This window comes from Stegostoma tigrinum, chromosome 7 (assembly GCF_030684315.1).
Source record: "Stegostoma tigrinum isolate sSteTig4 chromosome 7, sSteTig4.hap1, whole genome shotgun sequence".
Taxonomy (NCBI): Eukaryota; Metazoa; Chordata; class Chondrichthyes; order Orectolobiformes; family Stegostomatidae; genus Stegostoma; species Stegostoma tigrinum.
The window spans coordinates 108,090,201-108,105,100 of record NC_081360.1 but is presented as its reverse complement, the minus strand read 5'-3'; the positions used below and the strand labels follow the sequence as shown (position 1 = coordinate 108,105,100).

Sequence of the window (14,900 nt, the reverse complement as noted above, 5' to 3'; positions counted from 1 at the left end):
TGTGATGTTCTGAGGGTTGGGGTGGACTTGTTGGGCTGAATGACCAGTTTGCACACTGTGGGCATTCTCTGAATAAAAAAAAAGTCTTACGAGAAAGAGATCCTTCAGTCCGATTCATCTGTTCAACCAGACACCCAAATCTAACCTGAGTTCTGAGGAAGGATCACCGGGCCTGAAATGTTAACTCTGTTTTTTCCCTTCACAGATGCTGTCAGACCTGCTGAGCTTTTCCAGCAACTTTGTTTTTGTTCCCAATCTAACTAGTTACATTTACCAGCATTTGGTCCATATCCCTCTAAATCCTTCCTATTCATATACACATCCAGATGTAGAACATAGAACATTACAGCACAGTACAGGCCCTTCGGCCCTCGATGTTGTGCCGACCTGTCATACCGATCTCAAGCCCATCTAACCCACACTATTCCATGTATGTCCATATGCTTATCCACTGACAACTTAAATGTACCTAAAGTTGGCGAATCTACTACCGTTGCAGGCAAAGCGTTCCATTCCCTTACTACTCTCTGAGTAAAGAAACTACCTCTGACAGTTTTTTACAGCTGTAGCATAACCTCTTGGTTCCAGAACTCGATCCCTCTATTAATAAAAGCTAAACCACTGTATGCCTTCTTAACAGCCCTGTCAACCTGGGTGGCAACTTTCAAGGATCTGTGTACATGGACACCGAGATCTCTCTGCTCATCTACATTGCTAAGAATCTTACCATTAGCCCAGTACTTTGCCTTCCGGTTACTCCTACCAAAGTGCATCACCTCACACTTGTCTGCATTAAACTCCATTTGCTACCTCTCAGCCCAGCTCTGCAGCTTATCTATGTCTCTCTGTAACCTACAGCATCCTTCGTCACTATCCACAACTCCACCGCCCTTAGTGTCATCTGCAAATTTACTAACCCATCCTTCTACGCCCTCATCCGGGTCATTTATAAAAATGACAAACAGCAGTGCACCCAACACCGACCCTTGCGGTACACCACTAGTAACTGGTCTCCAGGATGAACATTTCCCATCAACTACCACCCTCTGTCTTCTTTCAGCAAGCCAATTTCTGATCCAAACTGCTATATCTCCCACAATTTCATTCCTTTGCATTTTGTACAATAGTATTTTAATGTCTTTACAATGTATTTTAAATGTTGTAATTGTATCCGCTTGCACCACTTGCTCTGCCAGCTCATTCCAGACGCACTCCACACTGTGCATGAAAAAGTTACCACTGACGCTCCTTTTTAATTCTCTCCCCTCGCCTTAAACCTATGCCCTCTAGTTTTGGATTCCCCCACCCTCGGTGAAAGAATTTACCTGTTCACCCTGTCAGTGTCCCTCATGATTTTATAAACTTCTGTAAGGTCACACCTCAGTCTCTGACATTCCATGGAAAAATGCCCCAGCCTATTCAGTGCCTCCGTATAGTTCTAACCCTGTAGTCTTGTCAACATCATTGTAAATCTTTTCTGACACTTCCCAAGTTTAACAACATCCTTCTTGTCAAAGGACAACCAGAATTGAACGCTGTATTCCAAAAAGTAGACTCACCAATGTCCTGTATAGCTGCAACTTGATATCCCAACTCTTATGCTCAATGTTATGGCCAGGACAGCAAGTGTGCCAAACTCCTTCACCATCCTGATTATCTGAAACTTCACTTTTGAGGAACTGCGCACCTGCACCATAGGTCTCTACACTAATGAGTATACCATGCGGAATCTTGTCAAAGCCTTTACTAAAGTGTTTGGACAATGCCTGCCTTTCTGCCTTCATTTATCTTTTTGGTAACATCCTCAAAATAATCAAGTTTGTGACACAATTTCCCACGCACAACACCATGCTGACTATCTGTAATCAGTCCTTGCCTCTCCAAATGCATGTATTTCCCATCTGTCAGAATCCCCTCAAACAACTTACCCACCACTGATGTCAGACTTGCCAGTCTGTGCAATAACTATTCATTACAAACAAGTAGATTTTGACTACAGATAAACTATTATGAACCATCAGCACGTAACTAGTATAAGCTGTCCCGTGCACACACAGACAAACATAGCCAGGGAAAAAGCATTGTGCGTTATGGATAAAGGGAAAGACTGGGAACACAGTTCAGTAGTCAACACACGGTTTGCTGAGATGATTATTGTGCCAACCAGAATGCTGCTTCTTGATCTTCTTTCTCCAGACATTTTCACTTGTTCACGAATAAAAGTTTCCTACGAATAAGTCTTTGACTTATCAATTAAAAGTCACAGCTCACAACAACCAGAAAGGGAAAATGAACTGACTATCTAAAGGCTTGGAATGGTTTTTCTGCAGAGCAAAGACAGTTCCTTCTCCTTCAGAGATCTCTGCCCTACTGTACAGATACTGTTAGGGGACTATAGACTATTCCTACTAGTGTCTTCTTCCCATTATTATTTCTTTTCTCCACTCATGGATTTTACATCTTCCCATCCAAGACCATTTTCTGCTATTATACGTAATCCATCCCGTGCTAACAAAACTAATCCTGCACTCTTTCTTAATAACAAAGTGTGAAGCTGGATGAACACAGCAGGCCAAGCAGCATCTCAGAAGCACAAAAGCTGATGTTTCGGGTTCCCATTATCTCTGCACCTTTTCTTTCCTGTCTTTCATTTTGAAAAGTCACAGTAGGTGAGCTACTGGCTTGGATTGAGGATTGGCTGTCTGACAGAAGGCCCATCAACTCCACTCCGCCATTTAAATCATGGCTGATGGGCATTTCAACTCCAGCGGAGATTGACACGGATGATCCCTGGAATGGTAGGTTTAACGTATGATGAATGGCTAAGGATCCTGGGTTTGTACTCATTAGAGTTTGGAAGGTTGAGGGGAGATCGAGTAGAAACTTACAAGATAATGTATGGCTTAGAAGGGGTGGACGCTAGGAAGTTGTTTCCGTTAGGTGGGGAGACTAGGACCCATGGGCACAGCCTTAAAATTAGAGGGGGTAAATTTAAAACTGAAATGAGATCTCATTTCTTCAGCCAGAGAGTGGTGGGCTTGTGGAATTCATTGCCACGGAGTGCAGTGGAGGCCGGGACGTTAGATGCCTTCAAGGCAGAGATTGACAAATTCTTGATCTCACAAGGAATCAAGGGCTACGGGGAGAGTGCAGGGAAGTGGAGTTGAAATGCCCATCAGCCAAGATTTAAATGGCGGAGTGGACTTGATGGGCCGAATGGCCTTACTTCCACTCCTATGTCTTATGGTCTTATTCCCCTAAATAATTACTCCCCAGCATTGATCTCCTCGTAATCATGCCTCTATAATGGCTATAAGATCATGCTATTAACCGCTACTTATGCCATTAATCCATTTGTTTTGTTCGGAATACTATATGCACATACAAGTAAAGCGCCGTTAATTTTGACGTTTTACTATTTTCCGTCCTGCTATTTACTGCTGTGTTTTTCTATGTTTATAGACTGTCCCTTCCTGCCTCATTCAGGGCATCATTCCAAAAAGCTGCCTTGTAATTTGCTTTGTAAGCCTACATTTTTCCCTCTCCGAAAACCTCTGTCCTCCAGTTAACTTGAAATTCTCTTTACAGACCTAATTATTTAATTCACCAGGATTCTGGTCCCAGTGCAGTTCACCCGTAGCTCATCCCACTGAAATGCCTCCCAGTATTCTGTCCCATGAACTGAAACCCAGTCCATCAACACCATACTTTTAACTTTTGATATTATTTACCTTTGCCACTTTGCCTGCGGCTCAGGTAGTAGTTCAGAGAGATTATTACCTTGAAGGCCAACTTTTTAATTGTTTGTATTTTCAGCAAAACCTCCTATCTAATCCCGTCAATGTCATTAGTTTTTTTTTCTGTTCATTTGTGGGACATGGGTGTTGCTAGCTGGCCAGCATTTCTTGACCATCCCTTGACCATTGTTCTTGAGAAGGTGGTGGTGAGCTGTCTTTTGAATCGCTGCAGTCCACCTGCTGTGGGTTGACCCACAATGCCAGTGGGGAGGGAATTCCAGCATTTTGACCCAGCGACAGTGAAGGAACATGTGGAATGTGTTGCAGGCAGTGGTAGTGGAGTTAGATAATTTAGAGACTTTTAAGCAACTCCTAGATAGGCACATGGAGGATAGTAAAATGTAGGGTATGCAGAGTAGATTGATTTTAGTAAAATAACAGGTCGGCACAACATCGTGGGCCAAAGAGCCTGTACTGTGCTGTACTGTTCTATGTTCTACATATTTACAAGCCAGGATGGTGGGTGGTTTGGAGGGATATTTGAAGGTAGTGGAGTTCCCGTATCTCAGCTGCCCTTGCCCTTCTAGACGGAAATGGTCATGGGTTTGGAAGGTGCTGTCTAAGGATCTTTGGTGAACTTCTGCAGTGCATCTTATAGATAGTACACACTTCTGCTGCTGACCATCAGAGGTGGATGGAGTGGATGTTTGTGGATGTAGAGCCAGTCAAGCAGGCTGCTCTGTCCTGGATGATGTCAATCTTCTTGAGTCTTGTTGGGGCTGCACTCATCCAGGCAAGTCACACTCCTGATTTGTGCCTCATTGATGGTGGACAGGGTTCGAGGAATCAGGAGGGGAGTTACTTGCCGCAGTATTCCTAGCTTCTGACCTGATCTTTTAGCCACTGTGTTTATGTCCAGTTGACTTTCTGGTCAATGGTGACCTCCAGGATGTTGAACGTGGGGGATTCCTTGATGATAACACCATTGAATGTCAAAGGGTGGAGGTTAGTAGCAACATTGAGAACAACAATTGGATCCTATCTCTCCCACTTAAATTTCTTTTGCAGCCATAAGGACACACTTTCCAAGTGTCTAAGTACACAGGACCTAGTAATTCAAGTCAATAAGTCTCTGAAAGTGAACATGCAAGTGTCACGTTATCAGAAAAGCTAATGGCTTTTTGCGGGAAGATTGGAATGCAGGAGTGGTGAGGTCTTGGTTCAGTTGTACAGGAGCTTGATTAGACTACACCTAAAATACAGTGTGCAGTTTTCGTCTCCTGATCTCTGGAAAAGTATTATTTTGCCAGAGAGGGAGCGCACCAAAGGTCTACCATCCAGGGGTGCAGACTGTTCTGTGAAGAATAATTGGACAAACTGGACCTGTTTCTCCAGAGTTTCAAAAAATCAGAAGTGACCACATTGAAGCTTACAAAATACTTAAAGGGTTGTTTAGGTGAGATGTTTCCCTTGGTTGAAGGAGTCTAGAACCATGGGACACAATTTAAAAATAAGGAGGTGATGTTATTTACGACCAAGATTAGGAGAAATTGTTTTATTCAGAGTCATATTTCTTTGGAACTCTCCACCATAGACGGGAAGGGAAGTTCAGTCTTTGACTGTGTTTAAGGTAGCAATTGATAAATTTCTGATTACCAGTGGAGTAGACTGTTATAACATGAAATCAGTAAAAGGCATTGAAGCATTTAATGAACCGTAATTGTAATGAATGTTGTACAGGCTGAATGACCTACTCCTGTTCCTACATTCTCTGTAATGGGCTGTGGTTGGAATAAATGGCATACTTTTTACCCGTGTAAATCAGTAAATTAAATATTTAAATTTGTGTTACTTGTAAGAAGTTTGGTATGTTCTATTTCATTATTTCTTTTGGATGTTAAACTTCTGATTTATTATTAAAACCAAATCTGCAACATTGTTTGCAGTGAAATGTGAAACAATGTGAAACCGCCACATTAAAAGCAAAAGAAAACAAAGAATGATCAGTCAAGCCAGATTCAAATCCCCAAATTTCAGCTTAGAACATAGAACAGTACAGGTCTTTCAGCCCACAATGTTGTGCTGAACTTTTACCCCAATCTTAAGGTCTATCTAATCTCCACCGCTACCTTATACAACATCCATATGCCAATCTAATAGCCACTTAAATGTCCCTAATGAGGCCGACTTCACTACCCTCTCCAGCAATGCATTTCATGCCCCTACCACTCTCTCAGTCAAGAACCTACCTCTGACGTTGCCCCTATATCTACCTCCACTCACTTTAAAACAATACCCCCCCATAATAACTACCTCCATCCTAGGAAAAAGTCTCTGGCTGTCCACTCTATCTATACCTCTGGTCATTTTGTACACCTGTATCATGTCACTGCTCATCCTTCATCGTTCTAAGGAGAAAAGCCCTAGCTCTCTTAACCTTTCCTCGTAAGCTCTTCACTCCATTCCAGCAACATCCTGGTAAATCTCCTCTGCACCTTTTCCAATACTTCCACATCTTCCATGTAATGAGGCCACCAGAACTGGACACAATACTCCATATGTGGCCGAACCAGGCTTTTGTAAAGCTGGAGCATAACCCCCGCTCTTGAACTCAATCCCTCCATTAATGACAGTTAGCACACCATATGCCTTCTTAACAACTCTATCCACCTGGGTGGCAGCCTTCAGGTGACTATGAACATGAATTCCAAGATCTCTCTGCTCCTCCACACTGCCAAGAATCTTTCCATAAACCCTGTATTCTGCTTTCAAATTTGTCCTTCCAAAATGAATCACCTCACACTTTTCAGGGTTAAACTCCATCTGCCACTTCTCAGCCCAACTTTGCATCCAATCGATGTCCCTTTGTAACTTAGAACAGCTGTTTGCACTATCCACAACTGGAGCCACCTTCGTATCATCCGCGAGTTCACCCTGCAGTTTGAGCAGGAGAAGTTGGAATCAGATGTAACAGTATTGTAATCGAGTAAAGGTAAATACAAAGACATGGGGGAGGAGCTGGCCAGAACAGGAAGGGGTGCCTAGCAGGGAAGATGATGTAGCAGCAATGACAGGAGTTTCTGGGGATGGCATGGTGGCTCAGTGGTTAACACTGCTCACAACACCAGGGATCCAGGTTCGATTCCACTCTCGGGTGACTGTGTGTGGAGTTTGCACATTCTCACAGTGTCTGGATGCGTTTCCTCTGGGTGCTCCGGTTTCCTCCCACAGTCCAAAGATGTGCAGGCTAGGTGGAATGGACATGCTAAATTGGTCATACTGTTCAGGGATGTGTTGATTAGGTGTGTTGCGGGGGATGGACATGGGGATGGCTGGGATGCTGTAAGCTTCGGTGTGGACTTGTTGGGCTGAAGGGTTTGTTTCTTGTTGGGATTCTATGAATGATGTGGTGAAAATTAGTGGGTGGCTAGCAGATTGGGCAGCCTTTAAAAACCAGCAGAACATATCTCTAATAGCAATTAGAGCAGAGAAGGTGAAAAAAATAAGAGCAAGCTTGAAAGTAATGTAAATTTGCAAGAGCTTTTTTTCAAATATAAAAGGAACGAGAGAGGCAAGACTAGTCATTACGCTGCTGGAAAACAAGGCTGAAGAAGTAGTAATGGAGAATGAAGAAATGGCAAAGTAACTGAAGAGACAAAATAGATAGTCTTTTAAATATTGTTATCGTACCTGCATCCACCACTTCCTTTGGAAGTTCATTCCACACTCGAATCACCCTCTACATAAAAAATTTGCCTGTCATGACTTTTTTCAATCTCTACGCTTTCACCCTAAAAATGTGCCCCCTAGTCTTGAAATCCCCCATCCTAGGGAAAAGACAGTGACCAATAACCCTATCTATACCTCTCATTATTTTACAGCCTTCGACAGGTTGCCACTCAACCTCCTAAACCCCAGTGGAAAGTGTCCCAGCCTATTCGGCCTTTCTTTATAACCCAGACCTTCCATACCCAGCAAAATCCTGGTAAATCTCTTCTGAGCCCTCTCTAGCTTGATAATATCCTTCCTATAACTGGGCAGCCAGAACTGGATATAGTACTCAGAGGTAGTTTCTTTACTCAGAGAGTAGTAAGGGAATGGAACGCTTTGCCTGCAATGGTAGTAGATTCGCCAAATTTAGGTACATTTAAGTCGTCATTGGATAAGCATATGGACATACATGGAATATTGTAGGTTAGATGGGCTTGAGATCGGTATGACAGGTCGGCACAACATCGAGGGCCGAAGGTCCTGTACTGTGCTGTAATGTTCTATGTTCTATTCCAGAAGAGGCCTCCCCAGTGTCCTGTACAACCTCAACATGACTACAGATATTTGGATGTGAATATGGGAGGCATGGTTAGTAAGTTTGTAGATGACACCAAAATAGATGGGGTAGTATACAGTGAAGAAGGTTGTCTCATTACACAGGGACGAAGGAACAGGAGTAGGTCACTCTGCCCATTGAGCCTGTACACCCATTCATTATGATCATGGCTGATCAAAAATTCAACGCCTTTTTCCCACTTCATATTGGGATTTCGGCATCTTTATGCCCGCTAAAATATCTAATACCTCCTCCTATTAATCTTAATATGCTCCAGAAACTTGGCATCCCAAATAAAATCCCCAGCTAAAATGTCTTTGTCCTAGCAGGATTCTCGGCAGAATAGAGGAACGGTGGGGATCTTGGGGCCCATATGCATAGACCCCTCAAAATTGTTACCCAAGTTGATAGGGTTGTAAAGAAGGCATATGGTGTAGAACATAGAACAATACAGCGCAGAACAGGCCCTTCGGCACTCGATGTTGCGTCGACCTGTGAACTAATCTAAACCACTCCCCCTACATTATCCGGCCATCATCCATATGCTTATCCAAGGACTGTTTAAATGCCCCTAATGTATGCTTGCCTCTGTTGGTCCGAGCAATGAGTATAGGATTTGGGAGATCATGTTGCAGCTGTACAGGACATTGGTAGGAGATAATGGGAACTGCAGATGCTGGAGAATCCAAGATAAAAAGTGTGAAGCTAGATGAACACAGCAGGCCAAGCAGCATCTCAGGAGCACAAAAGCTGACGTTTCGGGCCTAGACCCTTCATCAGAGAGGGGGATGGGGAGAGGGTTCTGGAATAAATAGGGAGAGCGGGGGAGGCGGACCGAAGATGGAGAGAAAAGAAAATAGGTAGAGAGGAGAGTATGGGTGGGGAGGTAGGGAGGGGATACGTCAGTCCAGGGAGGACGGACAGGTCAAAGAGGCGGGATGAGGCTAGTAGGTAGGAAATGGAGGTGCGGCTTGAGGTGGGAGGAGGGGATAGGTGAGAGGAAGAACAGGTTAGGGAGACGGGGACAAGCTGGGCTGGTTTTGGGATGCAGTGAGGGGAGGGGACAAGCTGGGCTGGTTTTGGGATGCAGTGGGGGAAGGGGAGATTTTGAAGCTGGTGAAGTCCACATTGATAGCATTGGGCTGCAGGGTTCCCAAGCGGAATATGACTCCATTTTCTACCCTTTGGTCCAGGAACTCCCCACCTACATCCGTGACACCAACCACACCCTCCACCTCCTCCAGAACTCCCAATTCCCTGGCCCCCAACACCTCATTTTCACCATGGACGTCCAGTCCCTCTCCACCTGTATTCCTCATGCAGGTGGCCTCAAGGCCCTCCGCTTCTTCCTGTCCCGCAGGCCTGACAAGTCACCCTCCACCGACACCCTCATCTGCCTAGCCGAACTCGTCTTCACCCTCAACAACTTCTCTTTTGCTTCCTCCCACTTCCTACAGACAAAGGGGGTGGCCCTGGGTACCCGCATGGGCCCAAGCTATGCCTGCCTCTTTTTAGGTGACGTGGAACAGTCCCTCTTCCGCGCCTACACAGGCCCCAAACCCCACCTCTTCCTCCGTTACATTGATGATTGTATCGGCGCCACCTCTTGCTCCCCAGAGAAGCTCGAACAGTTCATCCACTTTAACAACACCTTCTACCCCAATCTCAGGTTCACCTGGGCCATCTCCATGACGTCCCTCACCTTCCTGGACCTCTCAGCCTCCATCTCAGGTAACCAGCTCAAAACTGATGTCCATTCTAAGCCCACCGACTCCCACAGCTACCTAGAATACACCTCCTCCCACCCACCCTCCTACAAAAATTCCATCCCCTATTCCCAACTCCTCCACCTCCGCCGCATCTGATCCCAGGATGAGTCATTCCACTCCTGCACATCCCAGATGTCCACGTTCTTCAAGGACCGCAACTTTCCCCCCACAGCGGTCAAGAACGCCCTTGACCGCGTCTCCCACATTTCCCGCAACACATCCCTCGCACCCCGCCCCCACCACAACCGCCCTAAGAGGATCCCCCTCGTTTTCACATACCACCCCACCAACCTCCGGATGCAATGCATCACCCTCTGACACTTCCGCCATCTACAATCCGACCCCACCACCCATGACATTTTTCCATCCCCACCCTTGTCTGCCTTCCAGAGAGACCACTCTCTCCGTGACTCCCTTGTTCGCTCCACACTGCCCTCCAACCCCAACACACCCGGCGCCTTCTCCTGCAACCACAGGAAGTGCTACACTTGCCCCCCCACCTCCTCCCTCACCCCTATCCCAGGCCCCAAGATGACTTTCCATATTAAGCAGAGGTTCACCTGCACATCTGCCAATGTGGTATACTGTATCCATTGTACCCAGTGTGGCTTCCTCTACATTGGGGAAACCAAGCGGAGGCTTGGGGACCACTTTGCAGAACACCTCCGCTCGGTTCGCAATAAACAACTGTACCTCCCAGTCGTGAACCATTTTAACTCCCCCTCCCATTCCTTGGACGACATGTTCATCATGGTCCTCCTGCAGTGCCACAATGATGCTACCCGAGGGTTGCAGGAACAGCAACTCATATTCCGCTTGGGAGCCCTGCAGCCCAATGGTATCAATGTGGACTTCACAAACTTAAAAATCTCCCCTTCCCCCCACTGCATCCCAAAACCAGCCCAGCTTGTCCCCGCCTACCGAACCTGTTCTTCCTCTCACCTATCCCTTCCTCCCACCTCAAGCTGCACCTCCATTTCCTACCTACTAACCTCAGTCCGCCTCCTTGACCTGTCCGTCTTCCCTAGACTGACCTATCCCCTCCCTACCTCCCCACCCATATCTCCTCTCCACCTATCTTTTCTCTCCATCTTCGATCCGCCTCCCCCTCTCTCCCTATTTATTCCAGAACCCTCTCCCCATCCCCCTCTCTGATGAAGGGTGTAGGCCTGAGAATTCAGCTTTTGTGCTCCTGAGATGCTGCTTGGCCTGCTGTGTTCATGCAGCTTCACACTTTGTTATCCAGGACATTGGTTAGGCCAGTTTTGGAATACTGCGTGCAATTCTGGTCTCCCTGCTATAGCCAAGATTTATGAAGCTTGAAAGGGTTCGGAAGAGATTTACAAGGATGTTGCCACGGTTGGGGGGTTTGAGCTATAGGGAGAGTCTATATCGACTGGGGCTATTTTCCCTGGAGCGTCGGAGGCTGAGGGGTTACCTTAGAGGTTTATAAAATCGTGAGAGGCAATAGATAGGTCTTTTCCCCAGGATGGGTGGAGTCCAAATCTCTGAACCAGCAAATGGCTATCAGTTATTTTGTTGAGTTGAAACAAGTGCAGTGCATTTACATGTTCTTCCCATCTACAAGTAACCAGGCCCTGAGGATTAATACATGTCGCTTTCATTATGTAAGTCCCAAAAGACTGGTAGAATGGCTGATTGCAAGAAGCAAGTCATAGAACATAGAAAAGTACAGCAGAGTACAGGCCCTTCGGTCCATGATGTTGTGCCATGGAATAATCCTAACCCAAAAATAAAATAACCTAACCTACATTCCCCTCAATTCACTGCTGTCCATGTGCATGTCCAGCAGTCGCTTAAATGTCACTAATGACTCTGCTTCCACGACTACCACTGGTAAACTATTCCATGCGCTCACAACTCTCTGGGTGAAGAAAGCATTGACCATACCCAACCAACCCATGTTTGCAGAACTTGCAACACAGTTTCCAACATTGGTTGGATCATTGCAATTGGACAATATTCGCTGAATAATCCTGTGTGTGCAAAGAATGCATTGGCAACTTGTTTGGTATTGTCATTTGGGTCCATATTGTGGCACACTTGCATGTACAGGATACTGTATACATTAAAACACACTGGAAGTACTTCTACACACAGAGGGTTGAAGATGTTTGGAACTCATTTCCTCAAAGGGTGGTGGATACAGGATTAGTTGTTAATTTTAAGTCTAAGATAGATAAATTTTTGTTAAGCAAAAATATGAAGGGATTGTGGGCCAAAGGCAGGTATATGGAGTTAGACCACAGATTAGCCATGATCTCATTGAGCCTGTTTCACCTTCCAAGGAGCTGAATGGCCTACTTCAGTGGCTATGTTCTTGTTATTTATAGACAGAAAGAAAATGTCCACATTCTTTACCTGTTTCAACTTGACAAAATAGTTGATAGCCATTATGGGGAAGAAGCAGGAGATTGGCACGAGGTAATAATGATCATTTAACATGACAGTGCAGACATGATGAGTAGAATAGCCTCCTTCTATGCCATTACTTTTCTGTGATTGTGAGATTTGCTAATTCAGTTCTCAGTGCAACAACCTGACCAATCAAAATTAATCTACTTGGTTGAAAATTTGAACAATGCCTAACAGTTAATTGTCTATCTCTCCACCCCAGTCCAACACCAGCAGCTCCACATCATTAATTGGTGCACCACAACACCTCTCGCAGTCAGTTCACTTGCTAGTCAATCATTTCTATTCTCTCTTGCAGTGTAAATGTTGGTTCTGCCCTTGAATTAGTAGCCTCTGAAGTTGTCTGGATGAGTACAACGTAAAAATGCTTTCACAATATGTCTTTTCTCCTTGGCAATATCCAAATTCTGTACTATCAAATAACTACTTTATAATAGACTTACTCAAGGCATGTGTTGCTTTGTTTTACAGATTCTGTGTAATGAATAAATTCAGAATGGATTTGTCCTATTTCCTATTTATAGGTTGGCAGCCTCACTCCAGCAAAGGACTTCCAGAGTCTGGTTCATCAAAAGAAGTTGAACTTCAGAGAAGGTGTGGAATGGGTAAACAATGGATAAAATATGCAATTGGTCAGTTAGCAACTATGGAAAGAGTAGAAAAGTTTCAAGCCTGGATCAGACTTCAAAATCGAGAATTAAATGGCCATGAGCAAAGAAAGTGGTGGAGGCATGATGCATAGTAAGAATCCAGATGAACTTAGGAGGAAATCATAGCTGATACCATCACCATTAGCTGTCTTTTATTTTGAGGATGACATCTACTTAGTTAGGAGTTTCGGTCATGAGTCTTCATGTGACTGAAGAAATCAGTTCTCAACTTTTAGAACTTTGGATACAAGGAGCCGGATGCCCACAAGGTAGTGGAATCTAAAATCCAAAATTTGCTACCTTTTCTTCTCTGCTGCTTCTGTGCCTCACATTAACATATTGTGACATAATGTGTGATGCAATGAATTAACATCTTGTCACTATTTGAACAATTGATAACAAGCTCTGCTGCTCTTCGAAGAAAATTGTAACAAACTACAAAGACACTCTAAAAAGTCAAAGAGTCCTACACCATGGAAACAGGCTGTTTGGCCCACACTGGTCTGTGCCGACCAAAGTGACCATCCATGCTATGCTCATTTCCCTGCAATGGGCCCATATCCTTCTAAACCTTTCCCATCCATGTATTCGTCCAAATGCCCCCACCTCAGTCTTCTATGTTCTAAAGAAAAAAAGTCCTAGTTTAGGACTTTGGTTTGACCACATTTGGAATACTGTGTACAGTTCTGGTCGCCACATTACCAAAAGAATGTGGATGCTTTGGAGAGGTTGCAGTGGAGGTTCACCAGGATGTTGCCTGGTATGGAGGGCGCTAGCTATGAAGAGGGGTTGAGTAAATTAGGATTATTTACATTAGAAAGACGGAGGTCGAGGGGGGATCTGATTGAGGTCTACAAAATCATGAGAGGTATAGACAGCATGGATAGCAAGAAGCTTTTTCCTCAGAGTGGGGGACTCAATTACTGGGACATCACGATTTCAAGGTGAGAGAAGTTTAAGGGAAATATGCGTTCTTTATGCAGAGGGTGGTGGGTTCCTGGAACGTGTTGCCAGTGGAGGTCGTAGAGGCGGGCACAGTAGCATCATTTAAGATGTATCTAGACAGATACATGAATGGGCAGGGAGCAGAGGGATATAGATCCTTGGAAAATAGGCAACCGGTTTAGGTAGAGGATCTGGATTGGTGCAGGCTTCGAGGGCCGAAGGGCCTGTTTCTGTGCTGTAATTTTCTTTGTTCTTGCCCAAACTCTCCATTAACTAAGCCTCTTGAGCCCTGGCAACATCCTTGTAAAGCTCTTCTGCACTCTATCCAGTTTAATGAAATCTTTCCTATAGCCAGGCAACCAAAACTGAACGCAATACTCGAATTGCAGCCTCGCCAACGTCCTGTACAACTGCCACATAACTTCCCAATTTCTCTGCTCATTACCCTGACCGATGAAGGCTAGTGTGCCAAAAGCCTTCTTCATTGCCTTGTCTACCTGTGACACCACTTTCAGAGAACAATGCATCTGAACTCCAAGATCGCTCTGTTCCACTACACTCCTTAAAGCCCTACCATTCACCATGAAACTTCTGTCTGGATTTGACATTCCAAAATGCAACACCTCACACTTATCTATATTATGACCAGTGATTGGACAGACTGGGTTTGTTTTTCTTAGAACAGAGAAGACAGTAAGGGGACATGATTGAGATATGTTAGATTATGAGGGACATAGACATGGTAGACAGGAAGAAACCTTTTTCCCTGATAAAATAAATCTTTTCCAATGACCAAAAATGTGAGGAAATGTTTTTTTTCCACTCAGAGGGTGGTGGGAATCTGGAACTCACTGCCTATAAAAGTGGATTGGTAGAAACATTCATAACGTTTTAAAAAGTATTTAGATGCGTACTTACAATGACATAGAACATAGAACATTACAATACAGGCCCTTCGGCCCTCGATGTTGTGCCGACCTGTCATACCAATCTGAAGCCCATCTAACCTACACTATTCCATGTACGTCCGTATGCT

The 14,900-nt window shown here is 44.7% G+C and overlaps 1 protein-coding gene across 1 annotated transcript in view; it reads left to right on the top strand.

The window, feature by feature from the left end:
* The window catches only part of xrcc5 (X-ray repair complementing defective repair in Chinese hamster cells 5), a 296,785-nt gene that overhangs the window by 230,956 nt on the left and 50,929 nt on the right, over positions 1 to 14,900 (top strand). The window contains exon 16 of the mRNA XM_059647633.1: positions 12,794 to 12,863. Within this exon, the coding sequence (XP_059503616.1) occupies positions 12,794 to 12,863 (70 nt within the window). The remainder of the gene's footprint in view (positions 1 to 12,793; positions 12,864 to 14,900) is intronic.